General features: G+C 54.8%; 1 protein-coding gene across 7 annotated transcripts in view; it reads right to left on the bottom strand.

The window, feature by feature from the left end:
- Nucleotides 1–23787, bottom strand: part of EVL (Enah/Vasp-like) — a 172694-nt gene that overhangs the window by 6413 nt on the left and 142494 nt on the right. For 5 of the 7 annotated variants that reach the window (XM_054529793.2, XM_024231255.3, NM_001132696.1 and 2 more), the window contains 8 exon segments: nt 14120–14183; nt 11065–11129; nt 9113–9342; nt 8175–8296; nt 5103–5163; nt 1866–1929; nt 184–250; nt 26–88 (listed from right to left, as the gene is read on the bottom strand). In XM_054529793.2, the coding sequence (XP_054385768.1) occupies nt 26–88; nt 184–250; nt 1866–1929; nt 5103–5163; nt 8175–8296; nt 9113–9342; nt 11065–11129; nt 14120–14183 (736 nt within the window). 7 annotated transcript variants of the gene reach the window in all.

The following is a 23787-nucleotide window of genomic DNA, read 5'->3' as shown; positions in this document are numbered from 1 at the left end:
TGTGAGCAGGAGGGTTGTTCGGTACCTAGAGTGAGGCTGCGACTGAAGGGGGCTCTTAGCTTCGGGGCTCTTTGCCACAGACGGGGTTCTACGGCAATGGAATGAAACAGACATGTGAATCGGCGCCAGTGCCCGCCTCTGCCCCACCAGCCTCGCTGCTCAGGCCTTCCTGGGGCAGCTCACCTGGACAGAATCGAGGACACAGGCTTCTCCACCGAGTTGCTCCGCTCCCAGGGCTTCCGGCCAGCCTCTGTCAATTCATTTCGTGGATGAAGAACCTCACAGCTGAAGGGACTCAGTAGCCACCCCAATCCCCTAAACACCCCAAAAGGAAGCCCTCACCCATGGCAAGGGTGCAGAGCCCCGTGGCAGGAAGGTCTGATTTAAGCCAAAACCTGGCGTCTTGTTCTCAGTCCCCCGTGGCCTAGGTGAGGTTGACCCTGACCTGTGACCTGGTTCTGAGCCCTTCACTGTGCCAGGTCTCTCTGGAATGTGAGCCTGCTGGTAAGGGACCCAGTGACTAGAGCCACAGGGCGAGCAAGCAGGACCTCCCCGGACATCCCAGCACAGCCTTGCTCCCACGTGTGGTGTGGCAGCAAGGCCCCTCAGCCCGGCACCTGCTACTGAGGGGCTCCTTAGTCTGCCCCCCATGCTGCGCCTGGCTCTGTCCCATTCTGGCTGGCTTGTCTTTCCTTTTTTAAGGTAAGTGGTATTGGATTATATTTTGTTCTACTCCAAAAGATTTGTTGCATTAACTTGAATTTGTTGACTTTGCAGGATAAGCAGAGGCAGAAGACAAAATCTCTAGGGGTAGTGGGGCAGCTGCCTGGCCCGGAGCTGAGCCTTGGCACCCTGCAGACCAACTGTGGGATTGAGGCAGTTTTCCTCAAAGCCACCTTCTGGGACAGGCGCTGGGCCTGCAGGCACTAGACCTGGGGCTACAGACATGTCCCAGGTGTGTGGCCTCAAGCAAACCACTTTCCACACAGATGGGAAACACGTAGCCCACTCACTGGGCTGTTGGAAGAAGCAAACAGGGCAGAGGTATTGATCACGTTCATCAGCCAGGAACCTATGCATCCTGGCAAATCAACACGCCAGGCAAAATCTTAGGAGGAGAGTACATGGCGTGCAGTCTCACAGGGAGGCGACACCCAACCCGAGCATGCCCCAGAGACACACGCGAACAGCTGGCAAGAGCCTCCTCTGCCCAGCTAGGGCAGCCTGACGCCCCTGCCTCTCCTCGCTGTACTCACGAGCACAGGCCTGGCACAGAGCAGGTGCTGCGAAGATGTTTGTTGAATGAACAATCAACCCTGGGGTCTTCCTCCCATCGCGAAGCCTCATCATACTCTCCTAACTACCTCCCATCTGCCACAGCTTAGACAGAGAGAAATCTGAGCCAGGGAAGGGGCTGTGTTTTGGGTGGAGCAAGATCTACTGCCATCTCTGTAATGTCGGTCATCGAGCTGGCGTTTCACCGGGAGACATGAGTCCTGACACTGATACCTCTTAAGAGCACCGGCCCCGGCCTGCCTCAGGAGCCCCGGACACAAACTCCTACCCTGGATATGTGCTGTCAGGCGAGTGCCTTCTCTCGTGCGGGACTCAGGGTCCTGGTGGGAAGGTGACACGCAGGTCACCCTGGGGACCCATCACGGTGGCTCTGCTCTAGCACTTCCTGTGCTCCCGCATGGGCTCCTGGGGGAGGCTCTGTGGGACCCATAAGAACTGGGCTTCCCTGTGGCCTGGCCCTCTGCTCAGGCATACTAAAGAGGCTGGATCAGAGGGTCCTGTCCGAAGGGTCCCCACTCCCACTCTGAGACCTCATGCCTCACTGGGGTCAGCGGGGGGTGCCCTCTCACCTGAGGAGTTAGGTGGCTGGCTGGCTGCTCGGGTCCCCGGAGAGGGGGAGGTACTAGGATCTTCCTAAAATGGAGAAGAAGGGAGTCTGGTTAGGAAGGCCACCTGGGGCCAGGGCACGACATCATTGGACACTTCATAGAACCTCAGTTTTCCAAATGTTCCCAATGAACACATATGACTTTTATAATTAGCAAAACATTAAATATTTAAAAGTGAAAACCCAAAATCTCAGTGGGGAGAGAATTGAGCCATTGGACAAAGCTGGGGAAGGGGAAGGCTGCAGGGAGCTACAGGCTCTCGGCAGGGTGCTACAGAACTTCCTTATGGCTCTCAACAACCCCAAGTCCTGAGCCCCCCGTGGGCCGGATGCCTCCCGTATGTCATCTCACTGACTTCTCATGAGCACCCTGTGGAGTGGCCTGCTCTCCCTGTGCAGCACACACACCTGCCCGTGTAATAGGTCTGTGGCAATGCTCGAATAGTGAACGTGTTCATCCAGCAGTGGGAACACCTAACACTCATCGTGCATGGCATGTGCGTCAGGATGATTTTTCAGGATCAGGAACATGCCACTGATTAAGTAGTAAGAGTAATCCTTCCACCTGATGAAGCAAGAATGCACAGCATTTGAGCTGTTGACAGGCGGCCACCCAACCTGACGTGTCATTCTGATCTGAAGCAAAGAACCTCTCCCTTGTCACCGTGGGCAGAGGTCTTTGCTTTGTCTACTCTGCTCACTACGTCCCCACACGAGAAGAGGCCTGGCACCTATCAGGAACACCCTGCGTATCTGTGCGGTGAATGAGTAAGTCCCGGGAGGCTCTGGTCGAGAGGCAAAAGCAGGCGCCAGCCTGCAGGTGCTAGGATGAGGTCCTCAGGCCTCCTCATTTTAAAGACAGCTGAATAACAGATTATGTCAATCAACACACACATGTGGGGGCCACGATGAAAGCTATACGGGGTGACATTAGAGTCATTAAAAAATTATCATCTTTTCTTGTATGTTATTTTTTTTAAAACCCTCCCTGCTTAAAAGGGAAGTTATGCTTTGACTCCAGGCTGGGAAAGAGGTGGCCGCAGCACTCCCAGGCCCTGGGCACAGAGACTTGCACCCCACCTCTGGCAGTCGCACAGTCTGTGAGGCGGCCGTGCCTGGCGTGCCTAGGTGCAGGTTTTCAGGTGGTGGAACTGGTCCTCGGAGCAGTAACTCCATTGGCCCAGGGCCAGCTCTGCCATGGCAGAGTGCCTGCCCAAGTCACCGGACTCCACATTTGGGGCTCTTTTCGTCTTTCAAATAAGCCTTCTTTCTTCTCTGTTAATGATAAACTTAGTGCATGTTCACTGCAGAGAATTGGGGAAATATCAGGAAGCATAAATAAGAAAATGAGTGCCGGCCATCAGCCTCTCTCCCTCCCACTGCACTTGTTTGGTGTGTGGATCTTCTGAAGGCCCTGCTCTATTTAGAGGCTAGTCTTGGGTATGAGAAGGGACCATGGCAAACAAGAACCAGCTGTAGCCAGGGGCCTGTGAAAAACAAGACAGAAAAGATGGGGGTCCGAGGAGGAGAGTGCTATCCTTGGGGTTGAAGGTTTTAAGAATGTTCCTCTTCCATAAGCCCCTGGGCTTTGAAATCCATTCTTGTTAAGAGCTTGAGGAGTGAGAGTTTTAGTTTTCAGGGGCTGGGACTGCAACATACTGGCACCTGACTAAGAAAAGCCAGTGATGTCTTCAGAGCCCCAGGGCTGTGGCTGGAGCGAGGCCACAGTATTTTGATGTCTGTGATTATCCTGTGGCCTGCAATTTCAGAAATTCATGGCAAGTCAGTTGGCTAAACTCCATGGCATGTGCAAGGTATGGGAATAGTGGACGTGTGAGAAGTCCAGGCCTGGCCCTCCAAGGGCCTAAGATCTGGCAGGAGACAGCGAGTCTCCACGAGCAGTCGTGCCCGTGCTGAGGGCCTCGGGAGAAGACCGGGGCTGGGATCAAGTAGTGAGGAGCTTTGTGAGGCCTGGGGGTCAGGAGGCTGTTTTTTTTTTGTTGTTGTTGTTGTTTGTTTTGTTTTTGAGATGGAGTCTCGCTCTTGTTGCCCAGGCTGGAGTGCAATGGTGCGATCTCCGCTCACTGCAACCTTCGCCTCCCAGGTTCAAGCAATTCTCCTGCCTCAGCTTCCCGAGTAGCTGGGATTACAGGCACGCGCCACCATGCCCCGCTAATTTTGTATTTTTAGTAGAGATGGAGTTTCACTATGTTGGCCAGGCTGGTCTCAAACTCCTGACCTCAGGTGATCCGTCTGCCTCGGCTTCCTGAAGTGCCGGGATTACAGGTGTGAAGTGTTGAGCCAGCCGGGAGGCTGTTTTTTAAGGAGTAAGGATGATGCAGAGAAGTGCAGGCTGAGTGGGAGCTGGCTGGTGGGGCAAAGGGACCCACATGTGCCCAGGACGGGGCTGAGAGGCGCGGATCAGCTGGGAGGGTTATAGCCTCAGGGTAACACCAGCATGACCCTGACTGATAGGAGGACAGGGCAGGAAGCCTGCTCTGGTCCCTGGCAGTTTTATTTCCTCTCTCATTCTGCACTGAGGTGGAACCTTCAAGGCATTTGTAGTTAAGGCTAAACTTAGCCCTGTCAGTAGGAGTCTTTTTATAGGAAAAGCTTAACATAGAGAAAAAGAGAATTAGCCACCCTAAGTGGAAGCAGATGTTGGGAGCTCTGGCAGCCAAGCTGGCTCTGGGCTGCCTGCTAAGGACAAGAGCCAGGGGTCTAGGGCTCCTTTGCCACAGCTCACCTGAAGCTCCTGCTGGAAGAAGGGTCTTTAGAAACAGAAATAATTTGAAAATAAAAACCTCTCTGGGCTTCTGGCAGACGTGCCCCACTGCAGTATACTCTTGGAGTCCCAGTCCCGACGAGACCCTGGCTGGTCTGTGCTCCCCAGGGCTCCTGGGAAGGCGAGGTAGCCCTGCGGTGCAATGCCAGGGCCTCAGGCTTCTCCCCTGTTGGGCTGCAGCTCCAAGGGTGGAGCAGTGTCTGGTCGGGGGTGCTCAGTGAGGGCAGGCCTGCTGCTGGGGCCAGGGTGGTGCAGGGACAAGCACTGCAGAGACCCTCCGCCCCTCCTGTGAATCACCTGATGAAGCGCCCATCCCACACATGTCCCAAAGGCCTCGCCTGAGACCAGAGAGCCTCCCTGGCGATGCGCTCATCTCAGTGGGGAACCTGAGGGTGGGGCGGGCTGCTTGCTCACCGTTTGGCTTTCATCTTCCTTCTTCTCAGCTGGCTTGTCTGACTGGGAGGCTGCTTTTCTCCTAGGCACAGAGAAGGGGAAGATACAGATCAGCTCCTCACATTCTCTCACTGTCCCAGAACTCTTCTGCCTCCTCCCTGCCAGACCCACCCCAGTCCTCAGATAAACCTTTGTGGGAAAACGATGGCGTGAAGGAGGCGGCTTGTCCAGGCCCCGTCTGGTGAGGAGCCAGGCCCAGGCAAATGTCCAGGCCCTCTGTGTGGTCATGGCCTGGGACACGAAACTGGTCTAGGCAGAGAGGGCGAGAGGCCTCTATGTCTGTTTAGCTCTACCGGCAGCAGCTGTGGCATCTGAGGGGTGGAGGGGAGGCGGGCACGCTCTGTTCCCAGGACACTGAAGGCCTGGCCACACGGGACACAGAGGCACCTCTCTGGGCTGCAGTCTGTCCCACAGGTCAGGACACTGGACACTTTCTTGTGTCACCCTAAGGCCCTTGTGTCTTGGAACTCAGTTAACCCAGCCACGCCCTCCCCAATCTAGACTGCCACTCAGAGCCTGGAAATGCTCAGAAGAGGAGCCCTGGAATAGGTCCACATGACACCCTTGAGTCGGTTCGTGCACCTCCCCAGTATGAATCCCTGTTTCACGTACTCTAAAACCTCACCCATTATTTTTTGGCCTCAGTGGTATCTGCTGACCTCCCAGGTCTACACAGGCAGACCCTCAGTGTTCCCCAGAGATAGGCTTCTGTGGCTTTTCAACTTGAGATGAGCTGCCCATCAAGCATGGAGCTGGTCTGAGGTGTGATGAGGGGCCGTGGCCAGGCTGTCACCTGTCTGTGATGGGCCCACCTGGCAGCCTCCTCAGCTACAGCAGGGGCCCCCTTCTTTAGCTCTCATCTCAGGACAGGTCTGCCCACCTCATCCCTCAGCCCAGAAACCAGGGAATCATCCCTGACACCAGCTTCTTGTAACTGTCAGCCTGGTCAGTTCTCTCTCTCAATCTGGGTACCCACCTGTCTTTTTTGTCTTCACTTTCAACACCTTCCTGCATGCCCCATCATCTCTTCCTGGACTGTCAGTCTCCTAACTGGCCTAGCCAGGATCACTTTCACCTCACCAGCTATCCCCCAGCAGCCAGTGTCCCATCTCCTAGAAACAGAACGCTGACCAAGCCACCTGCTCACGGGGAGTGTAGGCGGGATGAGTGTCTGTGACAGTGCTGCTAAACAGGAGCTTTCTGTCCACGTTCGTTTCCCTCCTGCCCTCCACTGCTGGGAGACTCAACTTCATGCCCTCAGAGGCGGGAGAGAACCTACATGAACAGAAACCTGGCAAGGGCACTTTCATCGTTAGCTCCACCCAGTAGCCATCACTAAGGTGGATTTCAAAGAGCACCTGATTGATCCCTGCCGAGCTATGCAAAGCATGTTTGTTCTTGGGAGGGCCTTGACTCTCCCACCAGCATCTGGCATTTCACTGGCTCCTGGCAATACTGGCCTTCTCCTGTTCTCAGACAGAAAGGTGCTTCCCCTCAGCTTGGTCTAGGACTTACGGAAAGCATTCATATTTTCTTTTCCAAAACTATGTCTGTTTCTCTGTGGCCCATCCTCGCCTCTGAGTGCTCTGAGATGGAACCCGATGCCCTGCACCAGGAGGCTCCCTCTTCCAGCCTGACTTTTGGTCCATTTCCTCCACACCTAGCTCTCCAGGCACAGGGGGCGTCAGCCTTCCCAGCCTTACCTTAACTCTGCCCACTGTCCCTCTTACAGCACAGGACATCCTCATCCTTCTGCGAGCCCTCCCGGCTCTCTCACCCACGGAGCCATTCGCCTTTGTGTGACCGCTGTAAGCTCCACACACCTGGACTTACTCTCACAGGAAATTGCTCAGAAGCCTGCCTCCTGTCTTGGCAGTTAACAAACACCCAGGCCCAGTAGAGGCTCCAGACGCCTGTGCTGCGGATCCACCTTGCTGCTCCCTGACACACGTGGAGCCTCCCCTCCCTGACATCTGTGATGCAAGCAAAGAGCCCCTTGGCAGGAAACCCAGGCTGTGCCCCTGCCATGAAACGCCACACCAACTGCCTGCAGCTGTGGGCCTCTGTCATCTCGCATCATCCTCATGGAGCCACGGGAAGGTAATGAGGAACTAGGACTGCAGTGTGAAGACCCTGGGCACACACAGAGTTCTCACTTGGGTCAGCCAATTGGAAGGCAGCTGGGCCAGGAGAAGGCGACAAAGTGGCAGGGGATGGAGGTGGGGTTACCAAGGGAACAGGGCCCCTGCTGCAGCTTCCTCTATTCTGGCAGGTGAGGCCTACTCCTGTGCCCTCTGGTGCCTAGGTGAGCCACAATATTGCTAGTCCAAGGTGAGCATATTCCTGATGCCAAGTCATATTTAAAAATAAAATCCAAGCTTTGCATCCCTTTTGAGAAAGACCTGGACGATCTCCCCACCTGCTCGGGTTTCATTTGGGGAACAGCGGAGAGCCACAATGGCAGGCTGCAGCCACACATGGCCAGGTCTCAGGCCCTAGAGCCCGGCCGGGATGTAGATGGAACTGCTCTCTCTCCGTCACTCAGGGCAATGTCCTCTGGGCTCCTACCCTTCATAACTCCTTCTCCTGAGTCCTCCATAAAGAACCCTGGAGGATGGGGCGCCTTCACCACACATTCACCAGAGTGTCCTCTGCAAACTTGACCACTGCGGCCACATCTTATTTCTGTTAGGATCTTAAGAGCAAGGACTGTTCTTTTTCTTGCATTTATCTCTGAAATTGTCTCCAAATTTATCTCTGCTCAGGACAGGGCTGGTACACGGTAGATGCTTCAGGAAATACTTGCTGAGCTAAAATGAAGGATTTGGAGTTTAGAGGACTCCTGTGGGCTTGCTGCTTCAGACTAACCCGTTGGGAAGAGAAAACTTAAGTAACAGTTTCCCCTGCTTGGCTAAACCCAGGGAACAAAGATTCTAGGGTCAAGCAAGGATTCTCTGTGCAGCGCTTGGGTGTGGGGTGGGGACAGGAGCTTCCCACTAGGCACACCAAGTCTTGGGAGGTGTAGAGACCCACCTCTTGGCCAGCAGTTTGTTCATTTCTTCCATGAGGCCTCCTCCACCGCCCCCGCTGCTTGCCCGGTTGGCATCGGACTTTGAGGTCCCACTGGGACTGGAGCCTCCAGATGCATCTTCTGGCTGAGGAAAAAGGAGGCCGCGTTTTAGATTCTGCTGCTGATGGCAGAACAGGAGCAGCAACTACGTGAGGGGACGCAGAGGACCGTGTGCGTGTGAATCCTATGGCAGCAGCACTGCAAGGCGCCTCAGGGGCCATCTAGTCCATTATTCTTCAATCCCACAGGGGAGAAAATCAGAATCGAGAGAGGGACAAGGACCAGCCCAGGTCACACAGGTTGCAGGCACTCCCCAGGCCTGCGGTCTCATGGTCAGTGTCTTTGCCAAGACCAGCCACGACACATGGGGGGAGGGAGGGAGGGGAGAAGAGACTATTCTGTGGGAAGGAAACACAATGTAAGCCAAAGGTCTGTATTAGAGCCATTCTTACAAGCACAGTTCCAGAACATATGAGCAAGGGTTAGGGAAGAAACAGCCGGGTGGACCTAGTTGCCAGGATACAGCTTCGTACAGTGGAAAGGGCAATGGACATAGATTCAGGAGACCCAGGCTTGAGTCCAAAATCTGCAATTTGCAAATGGTGTGACTTGAGCAAATTACTCGAGCTCTTTGTGCTTCAATTTCCTCATCTCTAAAGGGGGACATATTTCTTGCCCCACGTATGAAGGTCAACGTGAGGCTCAATGGCTAACCTCATAATTTCAAAGTGCTGTCCCATGTGATTTCTCGTTTGAGAACAAGTGGCCAAGGGCCAGCTAGCTTTGGGCAGGGCAGCAGTTTGCTCAGTGTCTTGCAGATGGGGGAAGGAACACAAGCGCTCTGCAGATGGCATAAGGGTCCCCTCGGTCCCATTCCCACCCCGCGCACAGGAGCTCTTACCCGTTGGACTCTTCTCAGCTTGGCCCCAGCTATGGCAGCGGCCAGTCCTGACACGGAGCTCTCGTCGTGGCTGGACCCCTGGGCTCCTCCGGCTGGCAGTGGGGGTGGAGGAGGTGGGGTAGCCCCCGTGGGTGGAGGTGGGACTGGGGGTGGGGGTGGCGGTGGAGGCCCACTACATGAGACGGGGGCGCTGGCTGCAGATGAGGGATGCCCTGGTGGGAGGATGGGCCCTGAAATGCAACAGTGAGGCTCAGCCAGCTCCAGCACCCAGCTGGGGGCCAAGCCTGCTGCTCTCAGCTCAGGTTCCCCGGAGGAAGGACAGTGGCAGGCTGCTCCTCAGAGGGATGAGGAGCAGCTCCAGGCCTGCTTCATCCAGGAAGCCTCTGCGGGATGAACTTGGCTCTGGCACAATTATTCCCTATTCTGGTGTCCTCAGTACTCCGGGGCCTGGCTGGACCCACAGTGTCCTCTATTTGCTTAACATTCCTTGAGCCCAGGCAATTTCCTCTTGTTCCAATCAGGTTTTTCCAGGGGGAGAGGAAGCTGTCTGGTTACAGTTTGTGCCTCTTCTCTTTTCTGCTCCTTCTAAGCACCTAGCATCCCCTAGGCAGAAGTTGGTCACCAAGATCCAACTGTGACTGACACTTGGTCTTTGGGGGCCGTGGCAGGTCCTGTGGGTCCCAGGGCTGACTGGGGGCGTGGCTCAGGGCACAATGCTGAGTGCTGGGCTCCAACATCATTCATCTAGCCCCCTCCGCCAGTGCTGCCTAAGCCTGTTTTGTGCCAGGCACTGTGCTAGGTGCTGGGTATGGTGCTGAGGAAAACCAGCCACAAGCTCTCTGCTCAGGGTGCTCACAGCCTGTGAGGAACAGTCAACGAATCGCACAGGTGAATGCAGATGGAGGACTGTGGCAAGCTGACAAGTGTTACCAAGGGCGGCGCCATGTTGGCATACAAAGAGGGGCTCCAGCCTGGCCAGAAGTTCACGGAAGACTTCCTCACAGAAGTGACTGTGGAGCTGGGACACGACCAGAGAGCAGGGGTTCAGTTAGGTGAAGAGGGGGAGGCAAGTGTGAGGAAGGAGGAAAAGGATGGGAAGTGCTTTCGAGGCACTAGAAGGAGAGAGGGCAGGCACAGGCTGTTCCAAGAGTGATGGGGAAGGGACGACATGATGACAGCGTCAGACCTGCATCAGAAATGCAGACTGGCCGGGGAGCAGGAGGCCTGCAGCAGCTAGGCGGGGGTGATGGGGTCAGCCAGCACCTCACGAGCAGGGCGCTCCTGTAACCAGTGCGGGCTCGGGTTTCTTATCAGTAAACAGGATAATAGTCACCTGCTCACTTCATAGGGTGTTTGAGAAAATTAAACAAGAGAAAGGACATGAAAGCACTTGGTAAATCATCCAGTCCTTTGCCTATCAGTGAACATGACAATTTCTGGAAAACCCTTGTCCTTCTCCTTTAACGTGCTAAGCTCCACCGAACGTCCAAGACGGACGCGTGGCAGCACCTCCTGTGGGAAGTCTTCTTGACCCAGGGTAGGCCTTCAGCACCTGCACGTCACTTGCTACAGTGTGCACTACGTGACACGACAAGGGTGGGTTCACTGTCTACTTGACTCGACAGTGGGCTTCCTGAGGGCAGGAACTGCATCTGCAGTCATAGTTGTGTCCCCAACCCTTAGCACGGTGCCTGAGACATGGGAGGTGCTCGCTGAATGTCCACTCCGGAGAAGGTTGGCAGGTAGTGGCCAGACCCAGCTGAGCAGACTCCCCAAGCCTCTGCTCTGCTCTCTTGCTACCCTCACCATCTGAAGTGGTGGTCGCACTTTGAGACCTAGGCTCCCCATAGCTGCTCACAGAGCGCCCCGTGTGTCCCTGGGCCTCATCTACGTGGAGGGGCTGCCACCCGGCAGCAGCATGGGAGTCGGCCCTAGGGGAGGAGGGTTCTCACCTGTGGCCGAGGTTCTTCTTTCTAGAGATTCCTGACGTTGCTGCTGGTGCTGCTCCATCACTTGTCTGAAAAGTAATCACAGCAGGGCAGTCTGACTCCTCCACACTGGAGAACACCACACTCTGTGCCTGTGCTGCGCCCGCCGGCCCCGGCTTCAGAGTCAGGTTTTGCCAGCGCTCCACAAGCGCCACTGTGTGCCACAGCTGCCTCCACTTAACAGAGGAGGGGGATGTGACTGGGTCCAGCTCCCGCAAGTGGGAGCACCAGCTGTCTCCTGAGTCTCAGGCACACTGAACACAGAGCTCCTCGTGGAAGGCCAATGTGATTCCACTCCCCAGAGTGACCAAGCTCTTCCCTGGGCTAGATGGGCACACCTGGCTTTTGGGAGCCTGTGGCCTCAACAGATCCAGCCTCAGGAATGCCTGTTCTTAGTGGACCTGGCCAAACTGTCTCAGGTGTGTTTTGGTTGCCAGCAGAAATGGACACAAAGGCCACACTCCTCATTTTCTTTACCACTGAGCGGCCACAGACCCGCCTTCGTCTAGAGGGCCATTTGGTGCACCGTGGCACACTGCTACGTGCACCGCAGTGGGAACTCACATCCCAGTGCCTTATGGCAGGGTGGCCTCAGGGTGCTCTTAAAGGCAAGCTGAGTGAGGACACTGAGCCCCAGATACATCTCCAGAATCCAGGGATCGTTCTGGAGTAGGAGGCACTTTAAGAAATCATCCAGGCCACAGACAGCATCAAGAGCTCAGCTCGTGTGGTGCAAACTGAACATGTGCTGTGGAAACGCAGGGCTAAGGATTGTTCTGAAGGCAGCTCTGGGCTTGGTGGGAGGGAGTGCCAGAAACATCTGTTTCATGGGGTTCTTGTAGGGTGTATGCCTTAACTAAAACATTATGGAATGGCCGGGTGTGATGGCTCACGCTTGTAATCACAGCACTTTGGGAGGGCGAGGCGGGTGGATCACGAGGCCAGGAGTTTGAGACCAGCCTGACCAACATGGTGAAACCCCATCTCTACTAAAAATACAAAAATGAGCTGGGTGTGGTGGCGCACGCCTGTAATCCCAGCTACTCAGGGGGCTGAGGCAGAAGAATCTCTTGAACTCAGGAGGTGGAGGTTGCAGTGAGCCAAGATTGCGTCACTGCACTCCAGCCTGGGTGACAGAGCAAGACTCCATCTCAAAAAAAAAAAAAAAAAAAAAAAAATTACAGAAAAGCCCCTTTTAGCATTAAGGTCTGAAAAGCTCCCAGCAGCATCTACATTAGTGTCTCTGCTCAAACTGCTGAAACCTCCCCAGCAGGAGCCACACACCTAGAAAACCATGGTAAAATGAGGATGTGTGAAAAATACTCAAGTCAGGTCTGAACCTATGGTACTGTTTGGATGCTTGGAGTCTCTGCGTCACTAAGTCTTGCCCCGCCCGCCTCCAGTAAACTGGCGTGGGACAAGCGAGAGTCTCCCCGCCGTGTGTGTGTGTGTGTGTTCCTGCCTTGGGACAGGTGTGTGTGTGTCTTTGTGTGTGATCCCGTCTTGGGGCAGGTGTGTGTATGTGTGTGGTCCCGCCTTGGGGCAGGTGTGTGTGTCTGTGTCTGTGTGTGGTCCCGCCTTGGAGCAGGTGTGTGTGTGTGTCTATCCACGTGTGGTCTCGTCTTGGGGCAGGTGTGTGTGTGTGTGCGTGTGTGTCCGGCCGTATGTGGTCTCATCTGGGGGCAGGTATGCGTGTGGTCCTGCCTTGGGACAAGTATATGTGTTTGTGTGTGTGTCCCCTGCTGTTTACACCCCGACCACCAGGCGGTATGCCCATTCCCGGACGGCCAGTGACCCCACACAGCTTGGATTGGGCCCTGGGGTACAGAATTCAGCACTGCGGGTGACGAAGCAGTTTCCAGAGAAATGAAGTACCCATTTAGCCATCCACGCCTGTACGCTTACACCTGGTGTCTGGTGGCTCACTCCTTCACGCCCTTTTGTGGGTGGGGCTGGCCTTGGGTCCTGGCAGGGAGCTGCAGCTGGAGTGAGACTTGACTGCCAGTCTAGGTTCTGCCTGACTCTCTGGTTACTCTGGGCAAGTCACTTCCATTCTCTGGGCTTCAGCTGGCTCATGGGGACAACGGTAAGAAAAGCCCTGAGGGTGAGTGGGTGAGACAGGCGGGGAGCAAAGCCAACACCATCTTCAAACCGGGAAACGGAGGCTTAGAGCAGGAACTTGCCCAAGGTTGCAAGGCATTCATTTCTTAGTCTCAGGAAAAGGCCAGAGGAGAGGAGGTCTTGGGAGAAGTCCCTATGCCATTTGGTGAGAGGGATAGGTGGGGGCAAAAGCCGGCTTTCCTGACTCCTAGTCCAGGGCTGGACATGAGTGTAGCCACAGAGAGCTACAGCTTGACTCACTATCTGACAAAGCTGAGTGAGGAAGGCCCGGGCCAGGCCCTATCTCCCTCGACAGAAGAGGCAGAGGACCCATCGCTGAGAGGGCAGACCTGGGTTCAAGTCCTGACTCTGCCATTTCAGGGCAATGTGACCTTGGGAGGCTGCTCCGTGGGGACCCACCACGACTCTGTAATTTCAGGACAACAGCCTTGGCCCTTCCTCTTCCCCCCTGTGCTAACACTTTAGAAGCTCCATGGGGTGAGGGGGTTCATTCCTATGGTCCCTAGCCCCATCCCATGGGAGTGACTGCCCCCCAGGCTGAATCCCTCACGCCTGGACTGCCTCCTGCTACACTGGGGAAGGGCAAGTGAGGCGACAAGGGAGCAGCACTTGGGCCCTGCTGGGTCACCCTGAGAGACGTCCCGCTGGAGGTCAGCAGCACTCTCTGTAGAATGCCAGACTCCCACAGTCATTCCTGGTCTTGGTGTCCATGACCAGCGGCTGCGCATCAGCCCCCCCTTTCTTCCTGGTCTGGCCTGCACCCTGCACCCTCCCCGCAGTGTATGCCTCTAGGAGTCCTGGCCCTGGCTGCTGGTGCGTCCTCACCCACTGAAGGCACCCCTGGCCACCCAGCCTGACTGGGAGATGACCAGCCTGGCCCCTGCGGGTGCTGGGTTACCTTCTCTGGATGTCCATCTCATCAGGAGAGGGGCCATTCTGCACCTGACGCTGGCTGGAGGGGCCTGTGGGCAGAGAAGCACAGAAACGGAGTGGTTAGAGGAAGAAAGGCCCCAACAAACCCACCTGGAGTGCTCTCTATCTCTGCCCACCTTCTGGGTGCAGAAGAGATATCCTTAAGAATCTTTTTAAATGTTGGCCTCACTCACACCTGTGCACCACTCACTCCGTCTCCTCTCTCAATCACCCTCTCTCTCTCTCTCTCACAGCTCTTCATTCTGAACCAATAAATGGGTTCCAAACTTTCACATGGTTAAAAATTATCCCTTTCAGTTACTGACCCTGCTCACCTTCTCTCTCAAACTATCTTCTCGCTGCTTCGACCTTCTTGCTGGCCACCATCCCCTCAACCCTTTAACACTGAATCTGGCCTCTTTACATCCCATCAGGATGTTCTAATTAAAATCACCAGGGAACTGGGAATTGCCAGACCTAACAAGTCCACTTGATTCCACTTTCTGAGCAAAGGACTGACACTGACAGCTGGCGGATGTCTCGGTCAGAGTTAAAACCTGGGTGTGTCTGAGCTGAGGCCCATGCTTCTAGACCTGGGGTGACCCCTGCTGTCTGCAAAGGGTGTCTGGAGCTGCGGGTGGGAAGGAGCCAGGCCCTGCCCTTGCTCCCCTTGTTCTAGACTGGTGTGGAACTTTCTGGCCACACCCTGTCCTGGACCCTGAAGGAGGGACCCTGGCATAGGCGAAGGCTGCTGTGCACACCTCCTGTTCAGAGGAGGCTGGAGCTGGGGCCTGTGCAGGGCTTCCTGTGCTGTGCCACAGTTAAGCTTCTGCCCCCACCTAAGAAAGAGCTGACTGTTCCTTCTCTGCCAGCTCAGGTGTCACTAGGGAACTGCAGAGAGTCGCAGTGACTGGGGGAGGGACTCTGGGCAAGCTGCTCTCACACCTCCCTGACGAGATGGGGAAGTGGCTTTGTTTCTGCCCCAGGATAGGGTCACAGCAATATTCAAGTTACAACTGCATCGATGATGTGGGGACACCCCTGTTCCCTCCTACTTCACAGAGGACCAAGGTCTTAGTGGTTCTTCCTTCCTTGTTCTCAAGAAACAGAAGGAACGAATATGTGAACATCACCAGAGCAATGTCCAGGCACTTTTCTTAGTTTAATTTAATGTTAAATTTAACTCTAATTCTCACAGCCCTATAAGAAGGCTCCCATAAGGACTTGTAACAGCTGGGAAACCAGGCCCAGAAAGGCTAAATGGCACGTCCAAGGTCTTACATATAGCAAGTGGCAGATGCAAACCACCTGCAAATGCCACGTTCTTTCTTAAACTCAATCAGACAGTGGTGTTTGATTGAGACCAGCTTGAAGAAAGAAGGATGAATGTGGCAGACTCATAAGCTGCCCTTGGATGGTGTGCAAGGTGCTGCGGACATGTGTCCCCCCCGCCCCCCGACTGCCACTCATCCTGGCTGAGGCGGGAGGGATTCCTGGCGTTTCAGCTCCACGTCCGGGACTTGTGCCTAAGCTGCTCTGCTGTGAGCTTGGCACAGGCCTTGGGCTCCGGCTTGGACAACTGGACATCTGCCTTGTTCTAAGACCGGGTCTTAACGGCTGAGTTCACTCCTGGATCTGGATTTCGTCCTTCTGGGGGCTGAGTCCCTGTCCCAGCAACCCAGTCTAGCATTTGGTCTGAGGGTTGGCCCGGCCCTAGGATGGAGGCCTTTCCACGCTTGGGCTCCACCAGCTGCCACAAGATCCTTCTGTGTCTGTGGCCTGGCCTTTCCCAGGTCACTGTAACTGTTTTCCACCCTTGTCAGGACCCCGATGGCAGCCAGCTGCACACACACAGGCCTGTGTGGTTGTGCGCTTTGGATTCCCCATTTTGCCTGCTGGGCTGACGTCCTCCCAACACCAGCCCAACCTGTTTCTCCAGAGGTTGGCAAAGTCTAAAAGGAGCCCTGGCCCTTCCAGGGGGCTCTGGCCCCTGCACCTAAGACCTAATTAAAAATTGGCTGGAGTTTTAGACACGACAGAGCAGGAAAGGATAACACTTGATTGCATTGATTATATAAGGCTTGCCATTCTTCTTAAACTAAGAAAATGTTCAATTGTTTTCAGCCATCATGGCCCTGAACATTATAAAGTACAGTCCCTTTGTTTTAGGGGTGGGAGCTAAGGCCCAGCAAGGCACAGGGGTCTGTCCAATGTCACCCAGGGTAACAGACCTGAACCTCAGGTGACAGACCTGAGGTTCCCATCGCCTCCTTACTCCTGGCCCCCTCTGCCCCCTGGCACAGATTCCCCGTGGCAGTTGTGGGGAGGGACAGGGAAGAAGGTCATTGCTGCAGACTGCTGGTGGCCCTTGGGAAGCTCCAAGCAGCAGCCCCTTGGCAGGTGCTTCTTCAGTGGGAGGAGTAGCTAAGGAAGGCTCCTGGCCACTGGTAATCAGACTCCCTCATGTCTAGTGGTGAGGCACTACACATGACTTCCCTGCGTGATGCAGGCAGAAGCCAAGGCGGAGGATGTGGCACCTGTCCCGTGCTGCAGATGAGCACCTTGGAGCCACCTCTCGCCGCCCGAGCTGAGCTTGGATCCCACAGGAGTCAGGGCGATGGGGATGGTGGGGGTCCTAGCTCTTCCCTCTCTGTCTCCCACGGCTCGTTAGGTAACGGAGTCTTATTGCTGCTGTGTTGGCTGCCCCACAGAACGCCCTGCTTCTCTGCCGCCACCTGGCAGCCTCGGCATCTCTCTCTTGGACCCTCACCTCCACGCTCTCTCATTCTGACAGTGCGGCCTAAGTGATGTCTGGGAAACACAGACATGACCTGCACAGGGTTGGGTCCAGGCTCCATCGAATAAGATTCAAGGCTTTCAGGCTAGGCCCCAGCCCACCTTGTGGCTGCGTCTCCCTGACAGTCCTCCATAGCCGACCTCCTGCACCTGGACAATGGGCCCGGCCCCACCATGCTTCCCGTCTCTCTGTGTTTTGTGCACTACTCAACCCATGTGGGTCACCTTTTCCTGCCGTCTCCACCAAGCAAGACTTCCAGGCCCAGCTCAGTGGTCACCTCTTCCATGAAGCCCTCCCCAGGTCCTCATGCTCCTTCTCACCAACCGGTGCCCATGCGCCTCTCTTAAAAACTCACAGCTTTCTCACCCATATTCCAGTAATTTGGGAGCTGCCTTTTCTTCTGTACTAGACCCTGGGCTTCTTGCGGGCAGAGAGCACGTCTCACTCTGCACTCCACACTCACAGCCTGGCTCGCATCAGATACTTGGTATATTCTACTGAACTAAGTCGGGAAAGGGAGAGGGGGCTCAAGCTCACTCACCCTGGGGGAAAAGTTCAGGTGAAGGAGTCATGCTGAACTGACTTGAGTGAAAAGAAAAACCTAGGAGGTGAGCCACAGAGATATAGGGCTTAGAAGGGGTCCCCCAAGTTCATGCTTGTCCAGAGAGGATGCAGCAGTGTAACAATGCCCTGCCAGCACCAGGTACCCTCTGCTGACCAGAGGCCTTAGGGACAAACTAAAGCCACAGGGCTGCTGACCCAGCCTTCGTCGCAGGGCTGTGAGTTTCAGATGCCTTTCTGCTAGAGGACCCTGTGGCTCTGCACACAGTGGCAGAGTGCAGAGTCACCTGCTGTGGCCATGAGGTGCCCTCCTTTGTACAGTAAATGTATGGCAATGATGGTCTGCGGATCACATCTTAATTGTCTTGTTCCCATGAGGTACTAACCTGGGCAGGCAGTGGGCACGAGAGGACCTGGCCTGAGTTCTGCCTCACATCTGCCTAGCCATGCACCCCTAGGCAAGCTACTGTGCCCTCATCTATAAAACGGGAGTCCTAATAAATTAATGCTAACAGTGGTACCTCACCAAGCTGCTGTGAGGAACAAACAAACTCTAGGAGTAAAAAGCATATGGTAAGCCATAAAGTGCTGGAAATATTTGTTCGCATTACTGTTGAAAGCATACTGTTGATCTTTCTGCTGAGTCGGACAGGAACCTGCCTGTGTGCTGGCTTAAGTGGCCCTCTGCCCCCGCGGCCTTGCTGGTGTGGTCCCCTCGGCGGAGCGCCACCTTCTCCACAGGCTGCGTGCACTCACTGCCCGGCTGGTTCCACTACGGCCCCCTGAAGTACACAGGATGAGTGGTGGTGGTTCTCAGGGGTGAGGGGACTTGCCCAAAGCCACAGGGTTTGTGACGCTGGCCCCATGTCCCAAGCTTGTTGAGTCTGGGAGCTGATCTTGCCGAGGCAGGGGCCTGGCCCATTCACCTGGGACTCCAACTAAGAAAACTCTCACCCTCTTCTCACTCATCTCAGACAAATTTTGTCAAGTCAAAATAAAGAGGATGAGATAGGAAACAAGCATGAGAAGAAATTCAAAAATTAAAAAAGGAAAAATAAAAGAATCCATCACGCCACAGACAAATGAAAAAGAGAAAGGGAAATTTCAGGTCCAACATCAAACAAGAGCAGGGTGGCTGGGCATTCATGGTGTCATGTGGGTCCAGCCCTTGGTGGCAGGGCTCACCACTGGTAGCAGGCCGGGCCATAGGTTCTGTGGCTGACCTCTTCTCTGAACACAAAGAGCTACAGGAGGACAGAGGCTGAGACCCAGCCAAGGCTCAAGTCCAGGCTGGCCTGCTCCAGGGCCCGCTGGACTGTGATGAGTCTTGGGAAGGAGCTGACTTCTTGCTGTCTTGGAGGCCCACTTTCCAGCTTCGAGTCTAAGTTCCATCAAACACCCACTCCTCCCAAACACAGTGGTGAGTGAGAGAAGCCCTTTTACTCCTAGGAACCATGAGGTGGGGAGAACCATACAAGAGGCGAGGGAAGGCTGGGCCAGACTCAGCCATGAGCCCTCCTGAAAGGGAGGGGTGGTGAGGTGGGGTGAGGGGGCCAGCCACAGGGGACAGGAGCTGACAGACTCAGGGCAGAGTCTATATGATGATGGGGAGTGGGGCCAGCAGGTCCGAGTCCCTTCTCACTGGAGAGTGAGCACTGGAAGAGGCGGGCTCCCATCTGGCGACATCTCTACCTGGGACACACTGCAGGCGTTTGGCGGTCACTCTCCTTTGTTGCTATTCTGCAAGCAGGGACACGAAGAATTGCCATGTGCCCTTCGCAGGCTGCTCTGAGGAGGAGATGAGCTTATACCTGGTCCTTGTATTGTACCTTTTCAAAAGGCTTTTATAGCATCTGTCTCTGACATAAGGATTTGACAAAGGATTCCAAAGCAAGGTACTGCCATCTTCAAGAAAGCTGTCCTGGTGTAGTGGAAACGGGTAGGGAGAGCACAGAAGAGGAAAAATCTGGGCGCACATTATGGGCTTCACGGAGAATGAGCCAGATGCAGGTGACACTCCTCCCCTCCCACTTCCTCATAGCCCGGCTGAGGTGCTGAGATGCAGGCGGGTCACAGGACAGAACCAGGTCAGGCGTGGCCCAGGTGTAGGAGAGCACCTGCTCATGGGACTCTGAATGTGAGTCCGAGTTCACCAGGATCCATGACATATGCTTGCACATGCCAGGAAGGGCAGGAGGAAGAGCGTGGCCAACAGAACAGCCTGACTTCAACTCCACGGACATAACTGTTTTTGCTCACCTCTGTATTCCCAGTACTCACCATAGTTTTCGACCTATAGTCAATGCAATACATATTTGTTAAATACGTGGATGACTGGCCCCGGGCAAACTGAGCATCTCCAGCCACTGGGCGAGCCTAGAGCGAGTGACACAGTCTTAGAGAAAACAGCAGAAGTCTAATGGCTCATAAGCTCCCAGAGCGGGAAACAGTGGCTGAGCCGAGGACTGGGCCTCACGAGCTATCAGTGAGTGAGATACCACAGGCCACCAGTGGCAGTGGCACTTAGAAAATACAATGAGTTGGGGTAAGGAGAGAACTCGAGTTTATTGAGCGTCTATTACACTATGTACTAGATGCTGTGCCAGAGACTCAGAAACCACCTCGTTTAGCCTCCCTTGTCCTAGAAATCCTGCTGTGAGCTCCACTTTACCCGTAAGAAAGCTGAAGAGTTGGAGAACTGAAGTAGCATCTTTGTGGCCTCTGAACAGTCAACAGTTAAGCCAGGCTTCAACCCCAAAACAGAGGACTCTAAAGCCCTCCACAGAGTCACCAAGACTGCAGGGGGACAGGACACATGGAGGAAGAAGGGTCAAGCGGGACACAGAGACAGGGAGAGCAAGAAGGGGAGCCCAGCCCTGGTGCGAGTGTGAGAAGCTGTGGCTTGGAGCCCCCTGGCGGAGCCCCTTCTTGGGCAGGAGTGTGGCACATTGCCAGCACCCAATGGCCTTGCTGCCTCAATGCCCATCTACGTGGCACTGGGAGAGGTAGGCCAGGAGCTGGACAGGTTCTCAGGGCTGTAGAGAGCCTTAGGAGCCACCCGGTCTGACCTCGAGTGCGAGGCCCTAGCCGGGGTGGGTGGTTCTCACTGGCAAAGTATTCTTCCCAAAGGGTGAAATCTGTCTTGCCAGGACTGCCCCCAGTGGTCTGTCAGGACCACAAAGGCCGTCTCTCTGTGCTGGCCTGGTGGCCCTAGTGCACTCCCCTCCAGGCCTCCCTTGGTCCCTGTCCTGTCTTCCAGTCCCTTCCCGCCTTGGCTGTGCTCTTCTGGACGGCTCTGGATTGTACGAATCCCCTTCAGAGTGAACTGTGCTGGAGCTCTGCCAGTAAGTTAGGTGTGTGGGAGTCCCTCTCCTCTTTGGGCTTCCGTTTTCTATAAAGTGAGAAGGGTGGAACCAAGGACCATCAGCTCCAAATTTCTACAACTCTAAAGGACAAAGGAGGAAATACACTAAAATGTTAACAGTGGATATCTCGGGATTGTGGGCTTATATTCCTCTTTTTGAATTTCCAAATCATGCACTACCTCTAAACAAATAAATGTCTAAGAGTCCCTATAGAGGAGAATCCCTGCTCTGCGATCCATCCCCCGCGAGGTATGGCGGGCGCAGGGTAGGCAGGGAGCAGTGTGGCTCCTGTCTGAGGTAATGCATTAATTTATACAGCCAAAGGCAGGCAGACAAGGCGAGGCACGACTGACCCCTCCTCCTGAAGAAGGCCTTCCTCTTGCCCACCCCTGAACATTTATGAGGCTCTGGGAGACCAGCCCCCAGCTCCTCTGGGATGAAAGGGATGGGCTCCATTTCCAGTTAGTCTCTACGGGAAGTCTCCCTGGGGCTCCTGAAAAGATAGAACCTGAGATGCCAGGAGTGCCAGAGACAAAGGATCCAGCACTTGCTCAGTGATGCTTGATGGAATTTCTGGCCAACAAACGACAGCCACCTGGTCTGAGCTGGGCAGAGTCCCAAGTCCTTCTAAGGCCTCCTCCCTGCTCTGCCATCTTTCTGGCTGGCTCCTTTCCCTCTTTCCAGAGGGTCCCCTCATTTTACAGCGAGACTGGGCCATCCCCGGCACACCTTTCCCTCTTGTTACAATGCCCTGCTTTCCTCACAGGTGCCATTCCTATCACCAAGCGAGCAAGTGTCTAAGCGAGAATGGAGCCTGTGAACTGGGCTAAGCTTGGTCTGGCCACTATCTCTACTGTCACCTGGCCAAGGCCATACAGGAATTGGTGGCAGAGCTGGGACCAGAGCCCACGACAAATGTCTCCCGACCCAGGGCTCTGTCCACGCCAGTGCACTTATGCTCAGCACTGATTAATAAACAAACAGCTCTGCATTTGTCTTTGGGAAACAAAGGCAGCTAGTGTTGAACCCTATCCTCCGAGCTCAGCTCAGGAGGAGACAAATACCTGACTGTCACCCACTCTATTCTAACATGAGCTTAGACAGCTTAGTTGCTTGCTTAAAGGAACCCGGTGTGAATTTTCTAGTCTTTTCTGCTGAGTTCTTACCACGTGAATTTAGGCTCAAGCAGGCTGACATGTCTTACTCAGATTACCAGAGCCAACTGACCCACTGAAATCCTGCAACAGAGCCTCCTACCTAAGCCCTGGCCCTGGGCTTAGCAGAGACAGCTCAGCTCCATGGTGACCAATAGGTAAATCTGTGTCTAGGAGCTCAGATTGAAAGAGCTTGACAGGTCCTTGAAAGACCTGTCAAGTTAGAAGGTCATCACTTACAGATGTGGGGATGGCACTTCAGAGAGCGGGGGACTGACCAGGGCCACAGTGGGAAGCACCCAGCCCTTGCAGTCATGCACTAACAAGGAGACACTGGAGAGGAAAAGCGTTTGAATTCTGACAAAGGACAGCAGGGGGCCTGGTGCTGCCCATGTACCGGCGAGCAGCACCCCTTGTGTAGAGTGGTCCCGAGGCCCAGGGAAAGGGCAGGGGCTTGCCCAAGCTCACATTCACAATGGGGAAAGCAGGGCTAGATCCAGTCTCCAGCTTCCAGGCCAGGACACCCCACCCCCACTGTTTGGGCCCACTAGGCTGTGTTCCTTAGGGGAGTTCTTTTCCCTGCAGAATATTCTTTGTCTTCCTAATATGCTTATTTCAGGACACAAAACTAACCTTAAAATGAACCTCAAACAGAACAAATTGCAATAAAAATCTGCCACATCTTAATGCTTAATGGTTTACCGAGCATCACTGCATTGTTTTTTTTTTTTTTGTGACTAATCTGCCCAATCATCCATGGCTGGGCTTATTAACCCTATTTTATAGGTGGGGAAACTGAGGCTCAGAAAAGCTACCCGAGGTCATGCGCCTCCAGTGAATGGTGCTGCTGGAACAGAAGCTCAGGCCTCCCAGTACCCAGCTGCTGCTTCCGCAAGGATGTCATTGCAAACCCCGTAGTTGGTCAGTGGCAGATACTCGCCCCAAGATCCAGCACTCCCACCCCCACCCCCGGAGCAGGTGGGAGTGAAAGGAGAGGCCCATGAGGAGCAGGGAGGAGAGAGAGGGGCTCCCATCACCTACAGCTCACTCTGCAAAGCACGGTGCAGTCCCAGTGGCAGAAGCAAAAGCAGTGGAAGGCCCACTCCCTGCTGACCATCACGGGCAGGGCTTCGCGACACAGGCCGGGGGCACCTCTCGCACTGGGCCACTTACCTCTTCTCCTCTGTCGCCTGGCTGGTGCAGTGGGTAACTGATACGCCTTCCAGCCACCAAGTGGGCTTCCCCACCTCAATCTTTAATGAGGCTGCTCAGCTAACCTATCAGAACCTTCCAGCCCACCTGACTCCAGCAAGCTCCCAGGGCCCTGGCCCTGGAGGACTGTCCAGACCCCTTGTGGGGCTTGGCTCACAGGCCTTGGTGACACCAGGTGTCTGCCAGGAGACACCCTCTAGGTGGCACTCCTCTTAACCCTGTGGGCAATGAGATGGAACAGGGTAGGTGTGGCGTCAGAAGGGAGCAAGTGTGCAGAGAATGCCTGTGAGGCATGCCTAAATTTGGCACCACCCCAAACTTTGGTATGGGAAAACCAAATTGGCACCCTCTCACAGAAGTAAGGCTCATTTGATTCCCCCCCGCCCTCCTTCACTTGGCCCCTTGCTGGACTCCATGAAATGCTGCCTCTCCTGCAAACTGTCTCTTAGGTGCATCCTCTCTGGCCTGTCTAGATCCAAGCCTCATGCTCTCACTTGGAGGGCTTTCCAAGGGTCTCCAACTGGCCTCTCTGTCTCCGCTTATCCCACTGAGTCTGCTTCCAGAG

The sequence above is a fragment of the Pongo abelii genome, chromosome 15 (genome assembly GCF_028885655.2).
Source record: "Pongo abelii isolate AG06213 chromosome 15, NHGRI_mPonAbe1-v2.0_pri, whole genome shotgun sequence".
Taxonomy (NCBI): Eukaryota; Metazoa; Chordata; class Mammalia; order Primates; family Hominidae; genus Pongo; species Pongo abelii.
Note: the sequence above shows the minus strand (reverse complement) of the source record. Positions and strands in the feature narration are given on the sequence as shown.